The sequence below is a fragment of the Lemur catta genome, chromosome 3 (genome assembly GCF_020740605.2).
Source record: "Lemur catta isolate mLemCat1 chromosome 3, mLemCat1.pri, whole genome shotgun sequence".
In the NCBI taxonomy this organism is placed as follows: Eukaryota; Metazoa; Chordata; class Mammalia; order Primates; family Lemuridae; genus Lemur; species Lemur catta.
Genome location: NC_059130.1, coordinates 120170750 through 120191388, shown reverse-complemented (window position 1 = coordinate 120191388; position 20639 = coordinate 120170750). Strand labels below are relative to the sequence as shown.

General features: G+C 47.1%; 1 protein-coding gene across 4 annotated transcripts in view; it reads right to left on the bottom strand.

The window, feature by feature from the left end:
• CLSTN1 (calsyntenin 1) overlaps positions 1–11500 on the bottom strand; it is a 66234-nt gene extending 54734 nt beyond the window's left edge. For 2 of the 4 annotated variants that reach the window (XM_045546198.1, XM_045546199.1), the window contains exon 1: positions 11163–11353. In XM_045546198.1, the coding sequence (XP_045402154.1) occupies positions 11163–11253 (91 nt within the window). In that variant the 5' untranslated portion in view covers positions 11254–11353. Of the gene's footprint in view, positions 1–11162 lie in introns of all 4 variants that reach the window. The other 2 variants (XM_045546197.1, XM_045546196.1) reach the window with 2 other exon arrangements.
• Positions 11501–20639: the final 9139 nt, after the last annotated feature.

Genomic DNA, 20639 nt, shown 5'->3' with positions numbered 1-20639 from the left:
CCCCGGAACAGCAGTTCTCAACCTTTCCCACCGAGGCACACAGCACAGGTACCTGTCCGTGGCACTATTCCACGGACAAAACGAGATTCTGACAAAACCCCAAAAGATTTTTCACGAAAATAAAGCAAACAGCAGCACAGACGTCTTTTATCAGGGTAGCTACAAAAAGTGTTTTACAATGACATCAACCATTTAAAGGTCTCAAAAAGGCCATCTTGTAAGGAAAAACAAAGATCGTAATCTTTTTAAATACTGAATTTTTTTTAAAGCCTTGATTTTTTTTTCTAGATCTCATGAAAATGTTAATAAGGTGAAAAGGCTATGCTATCAAAGAATAACCCCAAATAAACCTGATTTTACCACTTACTTATATCTTTTCACCTGCTCTCGCCTTCTTCCTTATTACAATGTGTCCTGTAGTAAAATTTAAAAGGAAACCAAGGTAAAAATCCACAGGCACACAAGATCCTGATTCCCACACGGACGGGCACTAACTGTCCACCTGTGAGGGTCCCTCACTGGCAGCAGCACGTGCTGTGCATTACGGGCAGTTCTGGGCCTGGGGGCTGGAACTCCACCCACCTTCCCTACTCAAGAAAGCAAGGGATCCAGCCCTGGCAACAGCAAAGCCGAATCTACAAAAAAAAAAAAATTATCTGGCGCAGTCCCTCACACCTGTAGTCCCAGCTGTGTAGGAGGCTGAGGCAGGAGGATCACTTGAGCTCAGAAGTTGGAGGCTGCAATGAGCTATGATGATGCCACTGCACTCTAGCCCAGGCAATAGAGCAAGACTGTTTAAACACACACACACACACACACACACACACACACACACACACACACACACACACACACGAAAAAGAAAAAGCAAGGGACAATGTAAACGACGGAGAGACATAATTACAGGAAGAAGCGGAATCAACTCTAATTTTGTTTTTTAATAAGGAAACTTTCTTAATTCCATTGCCTTTTCATCCCAGGTGTGAGCCAAGGAGGGACTGATTGTGACGTTGCTCCTTGCAAAATCTTTTAGAATTACCCTACCACTCCAAGGCCCACTCACCACACAATTTTAATAGTACTTCATCACTGGTTTATGTAACAACAATCTTCCCTCAGTATCCTTGGGGGCACTGGTTTCAGGACCCACAATCTACACCCAAATCCGCACATACTCAAGTCCCACCTTTGGCCCTGAGGAACCCGAGTATTTGAAAAGTTTCACATCCTGCAAATATTGTTGCATTTCATTGAAAAAAAAAAAAAACACGGATGAGTGGACCTACACAATTTAAATTCATGTTGTTCCAGGATCAACTGTACTTATATTGTAATGGGATGTGTGTGTGTGTGTGTGTGTGTGTATGCTGTGTTTTCACTGCACATTTGCCCAATTTCCACTTATTACAGGTTAAATAGGTTTCTGACGGTCACTTTTGGAGCTTAAACAGTTTATACAATGTTCCTAATGAGAAAATACATTTGGGTTCCAACTTGAACTTCTAATAGATAGTATGAGTTGCCTTTTGGGTCATCTGGGACTCAGAAATGGCTGAGGTCCCTAGAAACAATGTATCAAAACGATGGGCTGAGGGAGTTGAATAGTCACTGGAAGATCCCACAGAGAAGAGGTGGCCAAGGAATTTCAGCTGGGGCCAGGCAGTTCCGCCTACCCAGGCAAGAGGACCTGAGAGTGGAGAAATACAACCTGCCTGAGCGTTCAGGTGAAAGGGTCTCGATCAGACCAGAACTAGGCACGGACTAACCCTTGTTAGCCACTGCTGGGAGTTTCTCAGGTGTCGGGGTTCCACGCTGCTCTCAGCACCAGCTTGCCTCAGTTTGCCTGTTTGTACTTGGCTTTCCAAACGATAAGGAAGTACAGTCAGGACTGCTCTATCCCAAGCCAAGGCTTTTGCCCCAAATCCTTACCTGCTCTCCTACCCACTGAGCTGAGTTTCTAGATAAAACAGAAACCTCAGGAAACCCTTTACCTTTCTCCCTCAGGCCTCAACAACCAAACCTGGCCTAAGTGGCCCTTTGCCTCTGGATTCACTCTGTCCATCAGGAGTGACAACCCCATAAGCAGAAGACACTCAGAAGCCAAGCTGACTGGACACAAGGGCTCTCCAGGCTCTGCCCTTACTCTCTGCCAGGGCTTAGACCTCTGGCCTCATGCTGTCACTGTGACCCCCAGAGACCTCAGACATCCACCACCCAGCAGCCACTCCAAACCTCCGCATACCTTACTTACTTGACATTCTGTCCTTTGCCTGGGTCGACACCCAGCCCTTCCACCCCTGTAGGGGGGCTCCTCCAAGAACCGCTCCGCGCTGCGCTGCGCTGCGCTGCATACTGCGGAAGATCACTAATGACCCCGCAATCACCAGCCCAACTGCCTTTCCTCGGTCCTCCTGTGTTCATTTATCTCCCGAAAATCTAAACTACTGACCACATCCACCTGGAAGGCCTCATTCCACACACCCTGATTCTCTCTGCTCTCTGCTCTCACCCCTATGCCCCAGCAACCACCTAAGAGAGACTTCATATGAACAAGAAAAATGCAACAAAGACACAATCTGTTCAGATCCACTGTTATATGCATTACTCTAGCAATAAAAAGTTCAAACCTTTTAAGAACAGTCAGAAAGAATAACTGTAGAAAATATGGGGTCAATAAACTTTACCAGGTGAATAAACAAATATATATTCATCACTGGCATTAATGACCTCTCTAAAACCACATTTCATTCAAACAAATATTAATGTTATAGTTACTATTAAAGTCACCAAAAGGGAGGGGGAAAGGCTATGTTATGAGATTACCCCAGTGTTACTTGACATGTTCCAGTTTAGAAAGTTTTAAAATGTCATATTTCGTATAAAAAAGAATTTAAGTCAATATTTATTTTCTATCCGAGGCTTTGAATGTTTAGGTGTGTATTAGTTGCTTCTTAGCCAAGCAAGAGAAAGCTCCTGTACACTTGGGCACAGACTTCCTGAACCCTTGCCAAATGAAAACGTTTTATACAGAAATCATGAGCAGATATCAATGGATATTTACAAACAACTCAGAGGCAAGATCAGGCCCTGCCAACTCAGGGCTTTAAAATCCAGTCTAGGATTATCAAGATCCCTACTATTAACACAGCACCAGTAACTGAGGTGCTCAAACACCGACAACGACTGCGGCCCACCTGTTAGTCCCCCCCACTGTTCCTTTAATAATTTTAGCCCAGAGTGAGCAGGGCTTAAGGAGAAAATTAAATTCAAGTCAGTGCATTTTGCTACTTACTACTCTGACAAATGTTTGAAATGCATGGCAAAAAGAAAGATTAGAGATTATCCAAGAATTTTAATTATTTCTGTTATTCTTGTTACTAATTCCATAAGTAATAGGAAACCGGCATGAGTTAGTCAAGGCATTTAAAAGGTAAATATAATCTGCCTGACACAGGACTTCAATCCCCCAAATCATAAGCGACCCTATTCTCCAATTAAGCCTCTATCTAGGATTTGTTCTCATTGTCTACTGTGAACTGAGTACAGTCTGTCCCCGGCACCTAGCAAAGAGCAGAAAAAAAAAGAGTGGGCAGCCTCCACCTGGAGGCCACTGGAGAATAAAAGATGGGAGTCTTCCCACGGGCAGGGCGGGGATCGGCCAGCAGGTGCAGCCAAGAGGTACATCAGCTGCTTCACCTGAGAGGATGCCTATAGGATCAACGCCCTGGAGAAAACCTCAGTTGCTAGGCCTACATTCTGACTATAAATACTCTGCCATCTAAGTGAATCAATATGCAAGGCCAGGTTCCTTCGTGTGCCAGGCCCCATGCTTAGAAGGGTCCCATGAACAGTTTAATGCTCTGGTGCCATATTGAAACCCTTTCTTTTTTTTAAGAGATAGAGTCTCACCGTTGCCCTGGACAGAGTGCAGTGGTATGATCTTAGCTCACTGCAACCTCAAATTCCTGGGCTCAAGAGATCTTCCCGCCTCAGCCTCCTTAGTCACTGGGATTATAGACATGAGCCACCACACCCAGCCTATTAAGAATTTCATTTAGCCGGGCATGGTGGCTCGTGCCTATAATACTGGCACTTTGGGAGGCCAAAGTGGGAGGATTGCTTGAGGCCAGGGTTTGAAACCAGCTTGGACAACACAGCGAGACCCCATTTCTACCAAAAAATTTAAAAATTAGCCAGGTGTGGTGGCATGTGCCTACAGTCCCAGGTACTTGGGGACGCTGAGACAGGAAGATTGCTTGGGCCCAGGAGTTCAAGGCTGCAGTGAGCTATGATCATGTCACTGTACTCCAGCCTGGGCAATAGAGTGAGACTCTGTCTCTTAAAAAAAAATAAAAGAAATAAATAAAAAGAAATTCTTAATTTTTGAACAAGCGGCCCCACACCTTCATTGGCCCCTCAGATTATGTAGCTGGACCTATCAATATTTACCATCAACTATATCTGAAACACGCAAAACTAAATGACACTGGATTCTGCATTTCAGATGGCATAAATTATATTCTGTTAAAACCACTTAACAGACAACCTTATACATATCATTCTGAAGTTACATTTCTTTAATATAAGTTTATGACATTCAACTGTTTCCAGGGGGTCCTTAAAATGAAAGTACTACATAAGAAAAATTTTGTATTAGGAAGAGCTCAGAATACGTCTGTCACGCTTTAAGTACATAAACAGAGATGACATTCATTTTTACTGAGTTTTAAAATTCACTTAGAATCTAAAGACATATTTCTAAGTGATTTATGTAACGATGAAGACTGGGTAAATAAGGAATAGTTAAAGTATAAAATCAAAGGACTAGAAAAAATAATTTACTTTTTAACAAAACACTTTTAACCAATTAGCATAACAGAAAACATAATGAATGAAGAAATGTCATTTTCTAAACCAGTTGTAGTTGAGGAATTCTAGGTTTTTTTCCAGTCCCTTTCATGAAGTTAAACCCTGCTCCTGGGCCCAGGTATTTACCCTGCAGGTGGCTGGGTAGGTGTCCCCCAAGCACTGCGTCTGGCGCTGGCGCATTCCACAGAAATCCACCAGAAATCAAGCTCTAGGCCCCAAAGGCTCCCAGCCTCTCAATGTGAGAGGTGGTAAAACACAGAGTTGCAGGGCTGGATACAAAGGAGTGATAAGATTCAGTTCTAAGGGAAGCCGACTAAAGTCTCAAACGGTGTTTTTAAGAAAAGGGCTACTTCGTGAGCCAGCAAAGTGCCCGGCACAAGTAATGTTCCCAGCGAAGCTGAATAAGCACTAAGGGACATGTAAAGAAATGTCTGCTTCACAGGGAAGGCTACTTATAGAGGACAGAACTTTCAAAGTTCCTTTCAACTCAAAGGCTAAAGTCCTGGGTAGAAATTCTATGGGAGACAATGGCAAAGGAAGGAATTGCTCGGATGAAATGCCAGTTTGCACCTAGAGAAGGAAAAAAAGCAGCAACTTAAAAGTCTAATAAGAGGTCAGGAGTTTGAGACCAACCTGGGCAACACAGAGACCCTGTCTCTACAAAGAACAAAAAATTTAGCCAGGCTAAATTTAATAAAAAAATTTAGTCTCAGTTACTTGGGAGGCTGAGGCAGGAGGATTGCTTGAGATAAGGAGTTTGAAGCTACAGTGAGCTATCACTGTACCACTGCATTACAGCCCAGGCAACAGAGCAAGACCCCATCTCTCAAGAAAAATAAAATAGAATTTAAAAAATAAAAATTTTTTTAAAAGTCTAATAAGAAAACTCCTTGAAAATTGTGAAATATGTATTTGGTTAGAAAGATGCACCTGTGAGTGATTATGGAGGTCAAGAGAAGGTGTAGGATGGTACAGCCACTTTGGAAAAGTCTGGCAGTTCCTCAAAATGTTAAACATAAGAGTTACCGTAAGACCTAGCAATTCCACTCCCAGGTTAATACCCGAGAAAACTGAAAACATAGGTCCACACAAAATCCTGTGCACAATGTTCATAGCAGTAGTTTTCATAATAGCTACAAAGTGGAAATAACCCAAATGTCCATCAACTAATGAATGGATAAGCAGAATGTGGTATATCCATATAATGGAATATTATTTGTCCATGAAAAGTGATGAAGTTCTGATACATGCTACAACATGGCTGAACCTTGAAAACATCATACAAAGTAAAAGAAGCTAGTCACAAAAGGCCATTCCACTGAAATGACATGTCCAGAATAAGCAAATCCATAGACAGGACATAGACTAGCAGTTGCCAGGGGATGGGGAAGAGGGGGATGGGGAATAACTGCTAACAGGCTTCTATTTGGGGTGATGAAAATGTTCTAAAATTAGATAGTGGTGATGGTTGCACAATTTTGTGACTATACTAAAATCTCTGAATTGTATCCCCTGAAGGGATGAATTTTATGATATATGAATTATATCTCAATAAAGCTGCTTTAAAAAAAGAATGAATATATTAATATAAAAAGGTAATCTTTTGTCCTGAACAATGAGTTAAAGGAAGTACAGATCAAAGTAGACTTGAAAAGTAGCAGGCTCAACATAAGCTCTTGTCACAAGAGAATCAGACTGGCCCAGAACAGATGGCTGAAAGGTATTATTCCTGTCTGACCAAAAAGGTAAAAGAGAAAAATATGATTCTTCCTTTAGTATGCTGCCACATACTTCTCATTGGGGTTCTGGAATGGAAAGAAGTTAACTTTCAGATGTGTTTTATAGGTTTTTAAGCTGTTCTAAATTCAGTTTCTTTGAAGTAACTGAATCTTTGCCAAGAAACTTTAAAAATTAAAAAAAAAAAAAACCTTAGCAACAGATCTTGTGAAAATTTTTAATCTAATAATAATATCCTAAAGCTAAATGAGAAAATGAGCAAAAATATGCCTAAAACATAGGGGAGAAAGGACCTACTGAATCAGAGACAACTGAATACACCATCCCAATTCCTATGTGGTAGAGGGTCTTAGGGAAAAGATGGGTACCCTGTGTCAGTCTGACACACAGGGAAGGGAGGCTGTCACCCGTTTCAGGGTTCCCATCTGTGGCCTTTGCATGGCCTCTTCTGGTGTCAAATGTCACTTTTGAGGTTGTTGTTTTTTTAAAAAACAATGCAAGAACATAACACTGCATAAATAATTTCCACCAATCTTGAATCCATATTCTTGAAACTCCACTAAAATCTGTATTTTGTAGCAAATCAACATGTTAAATTTCATTTGTAAAGATACATTTCTTCAAGCAACTCTTTTCCTAGCAAATCAAGACCACAGAAAAAGCAAGTTATAATGATATAAAACTTCAAAGTGGAAATAACCCAAATGTCCATCAACTAATGAATGGATAAGCAGAATGTGGTATATCCATATAATGGAATATTATTTATTCATGAAAAGTGATGAAGTTCTGACACATGCTACAACATGGCTGAACCTTGAAAACATCAGACAAAGTGAAAGAAGCGAGTCACAAAATGCCATATATATAGCATGAATTCACTGACACGAAATGTCCAGAATAAGCAAATCCACAGACAGGACGTAGACTAGCGGAACACATGAGAAATAGTCTTGGTAGTTTTGAGGATAAACAGATCTTCTATTTTATTTCAATTCTTATAAATGAAAACTCTAAAAAATTACATTTACCAGTCATAGAAAGCAATAATAAAAATAATTCAATCCTTTTTATCTATGTTCTAAAATTTTAATTATCTCAGCTTCCTCATTTTAAACATTTGCACTTGGTTTAATAAGCTTAACCAAGTTCTGAAACTAATGTTATGAAATTACGACATTTTCTAGTTTCAATGCAAAAATAATATTTTACATTTCATAAAAATTTCATTTATTGGTCATATTCCTATCTAAAACTGAAATATTAGTTGCTCCTTTTTGCTTAAAAATCAAATATTGGCATAGGTAATGTAGGATATGAGCTCCTAAACCTTCCCTTTGAACTGCTTGGCTTTATGAATTTTCTCCTAAAAGAGGTATACAGCCAAAGGATGAATTTTGGTTAACTGAAGGTTCCAGTTAAAAGGGTTAAAACCCTTAAATTGGAATATGTTCAGAATTAGTAATGTTTTATTATTCCTTTAGAAGTTATAGGTCTCCTCCATGAGAAGTACATGTTATTTAAGTTCAGCGTTAAAAATGTTAGACTAGGGATAATACTGAAGTCTACATTCAAATGACATTTTTCCTCACAGTTGCTTCTAAAAAACTAGCTAACAAATTAAGAAACCATCTTCCCAAAAAAGCTGAGAATTACGGTATTTTTTTTAAATGGACTCAGTGGCAGCCACAGAGCTACAAACTTCAAAGGCTGAGACAGATTTTCATCATCTAATATCCCCAACACGGCAACAAACAGAATGGATCCTTGAAAATTTACCTATTAATGAATTCCCACATCCACATTGCAGAATTTAAGTTTTTACACTCCATGTCTACAATGCTTTTTTCAGTATATAGCATTTATCTGTCACGTGAAAATTAAGATGTAAAAATACTATGCTGTCTAAACTGAAATAATAGTTATCCATCCATTAATCACACAAATGTTGTGTGCCTACCATGTGCTGGTCATAGGATACATATTCGAAATAAACACCCTTCCACCTTGGGGCATATGTTCTACTGAGGGTAACAGACAATAAGCAACATGAATAACTAAAGAGGGCTAGAATGGGATAAGCGCTATGGAAACATGTAACACTGAAGCAGGGAAAAGAGAATTCAGGAGTTCAGGGAGAGATGATTTCAGACAGGATGGTAAGGAGAGGTCTCTCTGAGAAGACTATATACAAACGGAAAAATAACAGTGGATATTACTTATTTGGCTTTGAAATGCACTATATGATTGAATTTTTTCAAATATTCATATAAGATTTGTATTTTCTCTACTTCAATCTTCCATTTCCTGATCATATTTCCAGATCTCCAAGACTGGAGAGAAGGCAGGCAGTCTGCAGACGTTGACCACCCAAGGCATGCCAAGGATATATTTCCTAATATTTCAGTTTACTTGCTGTTTTTTTGAGAACTATAGCTACAATTAAAGTGAAATTTGGGGTTCTCTACAAAACAACTAAATAATAGTCAAAATGCAATTTATATTAGAAAATCTATCATCCTCTCCAGCAGTTTGTACATAATCTCTCATTAACAATTATTAGAAGTAGCTAGAGTACGAAGTAGTTCATGCCATACAGTCTTGCAGCAATAAAAAAAATTCAGATATTAGTTGAAATGATCGTCTTTTAAAATGAGCCCACAGAAAGTATCTCCACAAATTGCATATTTACATATGAAATTCATTTGTGTTATTTCAAAATGAAATTGTTTTATTAGCACTTCGTGTAGTATCTGAGACATTTTCTAACTTGCAAGCAGAGAAAAACAAAAGCAACAATCACTGACGTCTAAATGTTTTTATTTTGAAGACTAAGAAGTTTGAAGTATATAACTGCACCAAAAGAAAAGCTTAGAAAAAGTTAACAAATTACAAATGACTCAAATACTCAACACATCTTTCACTTCAAATTTCTGTCAGCCCACCATAATGAAGATATTCAGTAGCTACAATGTATGCTGTTTAAGTAACCAAAGTAATTAAATAATGAAGAGCAAATGTAGGTGAATGTGCAAACTTAAGAAAACATGAATTTTAACAAGAAATGCTATCACTGACTAAATATACTTGAACTGTTCCAAAAATACCAATCCAAGCACATATTTTTAAAATGTGTGGGTTTTCCCCAAGAGAAGCAAAACTTTGACATTTTTTCTCTTGGATATATTAGACTTTCAGAACTCCATCCCACATCTGGAAAGAACATTTCAAACTTAGCTTGATGTAACTTTTAAAAATCAAATTGAGAGCCATTAGATACTTAGTGGATAAGAGCTGAATCTGACTGAGTCAACAGAATGTTAGAAATGAAATAAAAGAAGTATTCAAAGTTTATCATCCTCCATGTGAAAAAAGGGACACGGAACAAAAGATGCATTTGCCTCTTCTGCCCTTTAATTTGTGAACACCATACTTCTCTCCTTATGTCATGCCAACGAGGAGAAAACAAGAATTATTAAAAGCTTGCTAAATTTAAATATGGCCATTTCATCTAGACATCTATCAACCTAGTCCCCAAAATTTGATTTAAAAAACAAATCAGAGGAACAGATAGATTCAAGCACCGGATAGAGTGAGTACATCCAGATCACTCTGCTCCGAGGCCAAGGAAAATGTTTACGATTTCAAGACCCATTCAGAAGCATATACACAGTATCTGCAATGCGTAAGCTTTTCGTTGGCAAGACCAGTCAATATCAGAAGATTAAGTGGATGAAGGTTAAAAGATAGTAACAAATTAGCCAAGAAACACTATGTGCCACCTAACCATAAAATAATTTTCGTTCTACAATCCTAGGGAATCAGAGGGGTTTCTCGTTTCTGTCGAGGCCACCTAACCCTCGCATGGTCTCAATTACCGTCAGAAAAACTGACCGTACCGAGGCGTCGGGGGGGAGGAGACAGAGATTTGTCACACAGGGTGAAACCACAGTCGCAAGCCCCACCAGGATTTCACCTTGGGGTGAAAAGGTGGGAGGGGAGCAGGAAGTTTCAGCCTCTGCAGGATTGGAAACGACGACGTTTAAAGGACCCTGGGAGGAGGCGGAGAGGGGCGAAGTCGTGGTGCCCGCGGTGCAGCAGCAGAGAACCGGGATCTCGGGAAAGGGATGCGGAGGAGTGGGCGCTTATGTAAGCAGACACCGAAAACCGAGCGTGCACCCCCAGCCTGATGCACACCGGAGCACACAACACACGCACACAGCATCGCGCCCAGGGGTGCATCCCCAGCCTGCGTGCGCTGAGGAAGGTAGACTGACCCCTCGGCCCGTCCGCACGTCCCCTGAAATTAGCGCAACCACCACCTCGGGCCGCAACGGGGGTGGCCAAGGCAGAGGTGCCCCGCCTGGGACCGAGCCTGGCTTCCCCGGGGCGCCCGCAGCGCGCGCCCACGGTCTCCTGCGACCTGGCCCGGCTTCACGCGCCCAGCCCCGAGCCCCACGCCCTGACCTGACTCCCAGCACTTGGACCGGGTTCCTCGCACTCGGACCCGAACCCCCGCGCCCCGACCCCGCGGCCGGCTCGGCCCCGCCGCTTACCTCGCACGGCCCAGACCCCGCCGCCGCACAGCAGCCCGGCCAGCAGCAGCCAGGCGGCCGGGGCCAGCGCGGGCGCAGGGCGGTGCAGCATCGCTCGGACTCCCGGCGCCGCGGCCGGCCCGACACGGGAGCGGCAGGGAGGCGCGCAGGACGCCGAGGGGGCTCTCGCGGGCCGGGGCTGGCTGCTTCGCGGCGCGGCGAGCACCGGGGTCCGAGGAGCAGCCGCCGCCGCCGCCGCCGAGACGCTGGGCCGCGCGCTCGGGCCGCGGGCGCCCTCCCTGCCTCGGAGCAGCGCCTCGCTGGAGGCAGCGGCAGCAACTAAGATGGCGGCGGCGCTCTCTCTCGGGTCCGGCGAGGGTACCCGGCCGGGGGCGGGGTGCCGACGGGAGGGGCGGGGAGGGGAGCGACGCGAGGCGCGCGCGCGGCGGACCCGGGGAGCGCGCGGGCACGCGAGGGCGGGGGAGGGGAGCGCGCGCGGCGGACGGGGGGAGCGGGAGCGCGCCTCCCAACCCGCCGGCGGGGCCCGGAGCGCGCGCCCGCGGGGATGCGCCTTGGGGGCTGGCTCCGAGCGGCCGGGAGGGGCCCGGGGACTGCGCCCCCTGCGCCCGGCCGCAGCCCCAGAGCAACCACTGCCATCCCCCACGCGCGCCCCGGGCACCTGGGGGCCCGCGCCTCCCGTCGCTAACCCAAGGGACTCGCCCCTCCCACCTCCCCCCCGAAGCACTGCGGGGCCCTGGGCGCCGGCACCCTGTCACTTTGGCAGAGTCACGTCGCCTCCCAGAACCCCGGCGTCCTCTTCTGCCAAGCGCAGGTGAGAAGAGGGAGCTGGCGGGGTCGTGAGAGGTGTTCACGGGGACAATGTCACCGAGACGCGTGCGGTAAACAGTCAAGGGCTGCGCAGCACGTGCCGCACTTGGTCCAGCCTGGGACCGGGGTGCCCCAGGGAGTCTGTCCTGGATTTACTAAAGAAATTTGTTTGTGGCTTTTTACTGGCAGCCTGCGTGCCCCCTCTTTCTAAATGATCTTAGTGTGATGCTGTCCCAGAAATGTGCCAAGGCATAAAGAGAATAAAGAAGTCCCTCCCCGCTCCGCGGAGTCCTGCCCGGATCTCTGGGGTCCTCCCGTCTTCCCTGTCCTGGGGCCCCCTTCTCTCAGCTGGACCCCTGGCACTGCCCCACCCCCCGCTAGAGGAAAGGCCTGGTACAGTCAGGATGGGCTTTGTGTGCCAGGCACCGTGCCCTAGGAGAGACATTATTGGCTGCATTTTGCAGGTGAGGAATCTAAGAAAGGTGAAATGACTTCCCCAGTTGGGACAACTGTTGTAAAAAGAATGGTGGTATTAGAGAGACACCACGAGCAAAAATTAACAATAAAACGTTGAACGTTGACTTTTCAAGACTCTGCTGGAAGGGCTATCAATGGACATGGAGGGCCATGTCTTCTGAGAAGGTCTTGCTGCCGGCGTGGGGTCGGGGTGGAGGAGGCTGGTGGCACTGGAGGGTGGGGGGAGAACGGTTTGTGGGTGCAGAGGACTTATTGAGGAGAGTAGTGGGCAAAGAGCCCAAAAAGGTAGATTGAGGCCAGATTGTGAGGTGCCTGACAATAACAGGTGGAGGGGCTGGGACTTGATCCTACAGTCAACAGGAAGACCTGGAACTGCTGTGAACAGTTTGCTGTGACCTGAGGGACGCTTCTAAAGCAATCTATAATCGAATTCGCACCTCCCTGTGCTTTGTTCCCCACGAGCGTCCTCCATCAAAGCCTGAGGATGCCGTCTTCATAGGGCCCCTCCTTCCCCTTCCACCCTCTCCCCTGGGTGGGGGAAGGCTAGCCTCGCCTCGGTTGGACCCTTCAGCAAAGGCACCTGCCTGGCCCCTGCCATCTCCAGGCCACGCCCACCACTCCTTCCAGCCAAGGCTTTGAGTCATCCTCTCCCGCCCTGGGTCATAAACTCAGTGAGTGCCTCCCTGCTGCCACCCCATCAGGTCCAGACAGCTCCGCTGTGCTTGGCTTCCCACTCCTCAGCCCCAAGCTCCACCCAGCTGGCCTCAGGGCATGCTGTCTGCCACTGTCTTCACTGGGATCCATTCCTGCCCAGGGCCACCGTCACATGGCTCATTCTCTCCCACCCCTGCCCTGTGCTTGAGGTCTTTATAGTGAGCCTCTGGGCTGCCGCCTCCAGGAAATCCTCCTGTCAGACCCTCTCTCCCCAACCCCTACCTGCTCTAACTGTACAGTCCAGGCTTTGTAATCTGCTGCCAACTGACTAATCCTCTGTGTCCTTGTCTCCTCCCCACTGCATTCTAGTGGGAAGGACCCAGATGGCACAGTCAGGCAGGACTGGACTGGAGTTCTGGCTCCCGCTCCTACAAATGACCTTGGACAAGTTATGGAACTGAGTCTCTTTCCTCGCCTGTGAAATGGAATAACAATACCTACTTCCATGAGTTGTCAGAATTAAATGAGATGATGCAATTAAAATGCCTCTTAGCACCTGGTATACGATATGTCTAAATATGTGGTAGTTTCTCTTTCCCTCTGGAGTAGTAGCCTTCTGAGCTGCTAGTATACCGCTGAACACATAGTAGGTACTCAACAAATGGTGATGAACTAAAGGAATCACTGTGTTTTTTAAAAATTATTATTGTTATGAAGATCATACCTCAGAGGGTGAAAAAATGTACCCTGTAGGTTTCCAGGGACCTTTAAGCTTTACAAAACATAAAATCAGAAAGGTATAATCTCAGAGCTATGAGTGGAGTCAATAGGCTGATGATGCCAGGAGGGGAAATTTAATGTGTTCAGTTCCATTAAAATACAAACAAAAGCTCTTCAGTGTCTGGAATCCTGATCCCTTTATCTTCTCACCCTCACTGTCCCTTAAAGAAACAAAGAGATAGATCCAAAAGGTCCCCGGCAGGTGGGGCAGACAGACGGCTGGTGAGATCAGCACAACCTGCACCTGCTGAGATCTCGCCCACGTGAGAGTTAGTCCAGCTGCGGTGCTCAGCCTGCGAGTCCTGGCAGCGAGGGAAACCAGTGCAGTCGGTTTCTGGTCTGCCTGACAATGGCCTTGGCCATACTGGCACATTTCAAAGGTCTCCTCCATGATGGATTAGTTAATCCTTAAAATGGCCCCGAGATGGGGGTTAATTCAGGCTTATGCTGTGGTTAGCAGGGAGAGGGGCCTCGCCTGAGCTGAGCCGCGTCAGGGGCCCTGGAGCAGCGGGGACTGACGCAGCACCCAGGCCTGTCGTCAGCGGGAAACGTATACTTGGTAAGGAGGCGGCTTGGTTAGCTGGTCAAAAACACTTAAACTTTGAATGTATTCAATCCATTCGAGGCAGTGGGTGGAGAGGACACAGAAAATTTTCCAAGATGCTGCACCTTTTGAGATGACTCTGGCTAATAACAACAAATCATAATAACTTATTGTTTATGTCTCCAGCAGCCCTTTGCAGAGGGTAATTCTATTGTTTCTATTTTACAGATGAGAAAAATATGAGATTTGCTCAGGAGCATGTTGCTAGAAAGTGGGACTCCCAGGATTCAATTTCATGTCTGTCTGAGCCCAAAACGGAGCATTAGCCCCTATGTGAAATTACCCCACGGATACCAAAATAAGCCCTGCACGTGCTCCCACAGCTCAGAATCAGCCTGCTCCACCACCGTGGGTGGGGCTTCAGGCTGTGGATTTTCCTCCCTCCGGCTGTACGGCACATGGCAGGCAGATCTCGCCGAGCGAGCCTCGGATCCTCGCTGGGGACGTCAATTCCCAGGTGCAGAGCTGCCGTAAGGATGAAATGAGATCACACTCGGGAAAGCTCCTTGTTGGTGACACGGAGCCATTCTCGGGTGGGCGTGTTGTTACTGTTGTGCACAGTGTGCCCTTGGCTCGTGTGTGCAGAACGGAGTCAGAGGCAGGTAAGCAGTTATTATAGCTGCTTTCCTAATGATGTGCTTGGGAACAAACCCACGTCAGGGCAACAGCAGGAGGAGGTTATGAGAATCTGGATGAAGCAGCTAATTACAAACTCCTGAAAGTACTAAAACCACAGCCCCCAGTACCACCACCAGGGTCCCCCCAGAATGCCAGAAAGCGCAAGGCCTGGCCCCATCTCTGCCTTCTGGCCAGGTCACTTCATTGCTGTTAAAAGGGACAAATGGGAGGCAAAATGATGTCGTGCTTAGGAACAAAGACACCTGCTATCGTGGTTGGACAGACCTGGGTTCAAACCTGTTTCTACCCACTCCTTCCTTTTTATAAAATGTCAATTTAATTTTGTTTTATAGTTAATATTTAAATGATTCCAGAGTCATATCTAGAAAACAAGGTGTTCAGAGAAGTTTAGTTCTATCCCTGTTTCCTCCTCCCTGTCTCCTCCTGCCCTCGTGGTTACCATTTTGTCCATGTTTGGCTTACCTTTCCATTGTGTTATTTTTTAAATACAAATATCTGTATATATTTCTCTCCCTTTTCTTAGCTAGAAGGCAGCGTATGACACCTGCTATTCTGCATCTTGCTTTTTTCACTTAATAAAACATCCTGGAGACCACTCCGTCGCAGCGTACAGATACAGTCTTCCTTCGTTGTCACAGCTGCATGGCGCTCGCCTGTGTGGACATACCAGAGTTTATTTCATCAGTCCCTTACTGAGGAATATTTCTGCCCTATTGATGGGTTGTTTCCAACCTTTTGCTTTTACAAGGAGTGCTGCAGTGAAGGCTTTTTGTATTTTTTGCCATTTTGCCTCTTTGTATCTCTGCAATCTTGGGCAGGGTCCTTAACCTCTCCAATCTCGGTGTCTCTACCCGTAAAATGGAGACAAGTCAGCAGCCCCCTCCCTGGGAGGTTGTGAGGAATAGATGAGCCGCATGCACAAGGCAGAGAGCAGAAGGCCAATCTCTAGAAGCAAATGTTAAACACTTGCCAGTTACTATTATTCATGTTCATGCCTTGGAGCTTCGAGCTCATCTGGCAGAGACCCTGACTTGGGAAAGGACAGGCCTGCGATCTCCAGGGAGTCGGGTTGGGGCCTGTGGGCTCATTTCAGACTTTCCCGTGCTTTCTATGGCTCTCCATTTGCCAAGGAACTAAGAGAATCCCCAAGAATAAAGCATCAGCCATTGCTGGCTGGTGAAAATTTCCAGGGAAGGAAAGCCTCACCTTCCCACAGAAGCCAGGTAGCCCGTTTCTGCACCCAAAAGGTGCAAACTTTGCTCCCTCCCGCCACAAAACCAAAGGTGACACACAGCCAATTCCCCTCCCTGCTTTAGATGGGCAGCCAGGGGGGTACACGAACCACTCAGCATGAATCACACACCCCAGTGCACTATGAAGCACACGCAACATATGGGTGAACACAGTCCCCACCCTCTGAGGATACACAAGCCAAACATGATGTGCCTTGTCCGCACGTAACACCTGGTAGAAAAGGACTGGGCTGGGTTTCCAGGAAGGACCAAGAGAGGAGGAGGGAAAGGCTAGGCAGAAACGGCCACCGCTTCCCCAATACTGCAGAGGAAACACAGCCACTGTGTGGGCACAGTGAAAACAGCACCAAACTTAGAGTCAAGAGACCCAGGTTCCATTGGTATCTCCATCACATTTGTTGGAATTGTGGGGAGGTTGTAGGGTAAAGTGGTTAAAAAAAAAAACCAGGAATGTCTTACTCACATAGTCTTAATTCAGATAGAGCTGGGTTCCAGTTTCTAGCAGGAAAGAGCAGACAACCGGATTACTCTGAGCTTCACTTTCCTCATCTGTAAAATGGGCACAATAGTAACACATCCTCTAGCTTCTTGTAGGTATTAAATGAGAGGATGTAGATAAAGGGTTTAGCTCAGTGTATGACACATAGTAAATGCTCATTTAGTGGAGACTGCTCTTAGGATGATGATGGTGGTGATGATATATTAATATGGGTGTACTTTGAAAAGTCTAAGGAGATGATGATGGTTATCATTAACTGGTTTCATGTAGCATTTTAGAGTTTGGGCTGGGCGTGGTGGCTCACGCCTGTAATCCTAGCCCTCTGGGAGGCCGAGGCAGGAGGATCGCTCAAGGTCAGGAGTTCAAGACCAGCCTAAGCAAGAACGAGACCCCATCGCTACTAAAAATAGAAAGAAATTATCTGGACAACTAAAAATATATATAGAAAAAATTAGCTGGGCATGGTGGCACATGCCTGTAGTCCCAGCTACTCGGGAGGCTGAGGCAGTAGGATCGCTTAAGTCCAGGAGTTTGAGGTTGCTGTGAACTAGGCTGATGCCACGGCACTCACTCTAGCCCGGGCAACAGAGCAAGACTCTGTCTCAGAAAAAAAAAAAATATCTAGAGTTTGCATTTATTTAGTGCACTCCCTTTTTCAAAGGGCATCTACATGCATCTGGGCCTCACAATAATCTCGAGGTAGAGGTTTTTTTTTTTTTTGAGACAGAGTCTCACTTTGTTGCCCGGGCTAGAGTGAGTGCCGTGGCATCAGCCTAGTTCACAGCAACCTCAAACTCCTGGGCTTAAGCGATCCTACTGCCTCAGCCTTCCGAGGAGCTGGGACTACAGGCATGTGCCACCATGCCCAGCTAATTTTTTCTATATATATTTTTAGTTGTCCAGATAATTTTTTATTTCTATTTTTAGTAGAGACAGGTCTCACTCAGGCTGGTCTCGAACTCCTCACCTCGAGCGATCCACCCGCCTCGGCCTCCCAGAGGGCTAGGATTACAGGCGTGAGCCACTGCGCCCAGCCCGAGGTAGAGGTTTTGATTCATCCCCTTCTAACTGATGGGAAGCAGAGTCCAGAGAGGTTGAGTGGCTTGTCAAGACCACCCAGCAGAGTAGAGAAGTAGCAGAGGTGGGCCTCAGCCTTGGATGAGGCTTCTCTGGCTTTTTTGATGCTTTCTCCTTGAACTTGAAGCTCCCTGGGCCAGGAAACTGCAATAAAAATTGAGAATCAGACTTCAGAATTTCTGGTCCTCTCCAGCCTCCTGCTCATTTAGTTGCTTGGGGACACCTCTTTTTCCTCCTTCCTCATCTGCGTAGCAGGGATTAATCATCCCCACGGACATCAAGAAATAACAAGCACAGTGCACACATTGTTTGCCGTAGGCCAGCCCTCCAGGAAGCACTCTCTGGGCATTATCTGATTTCAGGCTGGCCACAATCCCATGCAGTGAATGCAATTATTATCTTTCTTTGACAGATGAGGACGCTGGGGCTCAGAGAGGTTAAGTGATTTCCCCAAAATCACACAGCAAAGTGGTAAAGCCAGGATTTGAACCTAGATCTGTCTGGCCCTAAAGCTGAATCTCTTAGCCACATTACTGCTTTGATGGTGAAAGTTTCTCCAAGGCCATGAAAAGACAGAGAGACACCAAGGTGGAAGAATTGCTTGGCCAGGGGTGGTTGATCATGCCTGTAATCCCAGCACTTTGGGAGGCTGAGGCAGGAGGATCACATGTGGTCAGGAGTTTAAGACCAGCCTGAGCAACATAGCAAGACCCCATCTGTACAAAAAATTTTTTTAAACTATCCATGTGTGGTGGTACACACCTGTAGTCAGCTACTCGGAAGCTGAGGCAAGAGGATTGCTTGAGCCCAGGAGGTAGAGGTTGCAGTGAGTTATGGTGATGCCACTGCACTCTAGCCTGGGCAATGGAGCAAGACTCTGTCTCAAAAAAAAAAAAGAACTACTTGTCTGATGTCCATCCTGTTTGATATCCCCCTCCAGCTCTGAGAGCTCGTTATACTGGGTGGTTGGGGTTGAGCCAAGACGCAGGGGTGCAGCAGTGGGGGGAAGAGGGTGCCTGACCAAGGGCCACCAGGAAGTCCCCACTGTGTAAAGACAAGCCTGTCCTGGTCATCCCGGGACAGACCACGCCCTCACACATGTGCGGACGTGGCCTCCTCACTTGGCAAGCAGCCCTTCCAGGTGTCCACACCCTGCGTGGGCCTCCTCTCATTTAATCGCGACTCTGCCACCTGCTAGCTCTGTGGCCTCTCCACTGTTTCCTCCTCTGCAAAATGGGGATTATAATGACACGTGCTCCTAGGGATGACGTGTGGACTAAATGTGATAACGTGTGGGAAGCACTCGGCACTGTGTCTGGTCCACTGTGAGTGCTCGATAAACGGTGGCTTGTCATTCTAGCTAGGACCGTCACTGGTCATCCCACAGTCCCGGGGCGTGGGCAGGCTGGGCATGGCTGATCTTCGTTCCCCCCACCTCTGCCTGGCCAAATCCTGCTGCTTCTCTGAGAGTCCCTGAGGGCTGCGTCCGTGGGTCTCTGACTAGGGAGGCTGGGCCGGGTGCCTTCCTCCCAGGGCCTCTCCTCCCCATGGCCTGACCCAGGCCCCAGGCATCTTCAAGTGCCTGAGCCCGGGCCCAGGACCTCCCAGCAAGCCTTGGTCACTGGCTGGCACTGCCCTGTTCCCTGTCCAGCAGCAGGAAAAGCCAGGAGGGGAACGCTTACCCAGGGAGGGACTTCTCTGCTCCTGCTCCTGTGTGCACACCCCCTGCCAGTGACTCCCGGGTCTCCAGCTCCCCTTGGGCCTCAAGAGGCAGCAGGAAGGGAGGGCGGTTCCTGCCCCCTCACCGCTCTCCTGGCTCAGCCGGCCTCATTGAAGTTGCAGGGCTGGGGCTTTGATCATCTGAGGGCATTGATTTAGGGGATGCAAATGAGAAGGCTGCCTGTCTGAGGAAGACAGGCTTCTCCGGGAGCAGCCGGCTCCCCAGGGCTCTGGGAATTCTCAATGAGCCTCCCTGAGGCCAGCTTAGCTGGAGCCAGAGAGGGGGCCCAGAGCAGCCTGGGAAAGGCAGGGAGGCAAATTTCAAGAAGGCAATGGAGCGAGACAGGCCCCTTGCCCTCCACCCAGGCCTGGGAGGCAAGGACGACCTAGTACAGGAGGGAGCACGCTGAGGAGTCTGCAGACCCCACTCCCACCCTGGCCCCTGGCAGCACAGGCCCAGCTAGGAGCTGTGCTAGGAGGACAAAGTAAGACCCCCCTCCAGCTGCAGGCTGGAGGCTCACTCCATCCCTGATCTGCTGCGGCCAGGCCGGGGGGCTCGAGGAAGAGGCATCTGGGAAGGCCAGGGAGCCCCCGAGACATGGCAGGGGGCAGGGGAGGCTCTGTCTGGCACGGGACACGGGCAGGAGATGCTGCATGCTGGAACTAGAGCTCGTGCCAGCCTCCAGGCGTGAGCAGTGGAACTTCTAGCTGAACGAGGCAAGCACAGGCAGGACAGTCTCCAGCCCGCCTGTCCCTGGGGCCGCAGGGACACGGAGCAGTCAGGCCTGCTCTACTGCTGAGAGGGCACAAGGAAGGAGGGACAGGAGCACTTATCTGTGTCTGAGGGGGCCTGCTGCCCCTCTTCAGTGGTCAGTTGTCTGTCCCTGGGCTTGACTGCCACTCCAGGGATAGAGGAGAGGGAGTAGCACTGAGCATCAAGTCTCCAAATCTGACCCAAACCTGCTGCA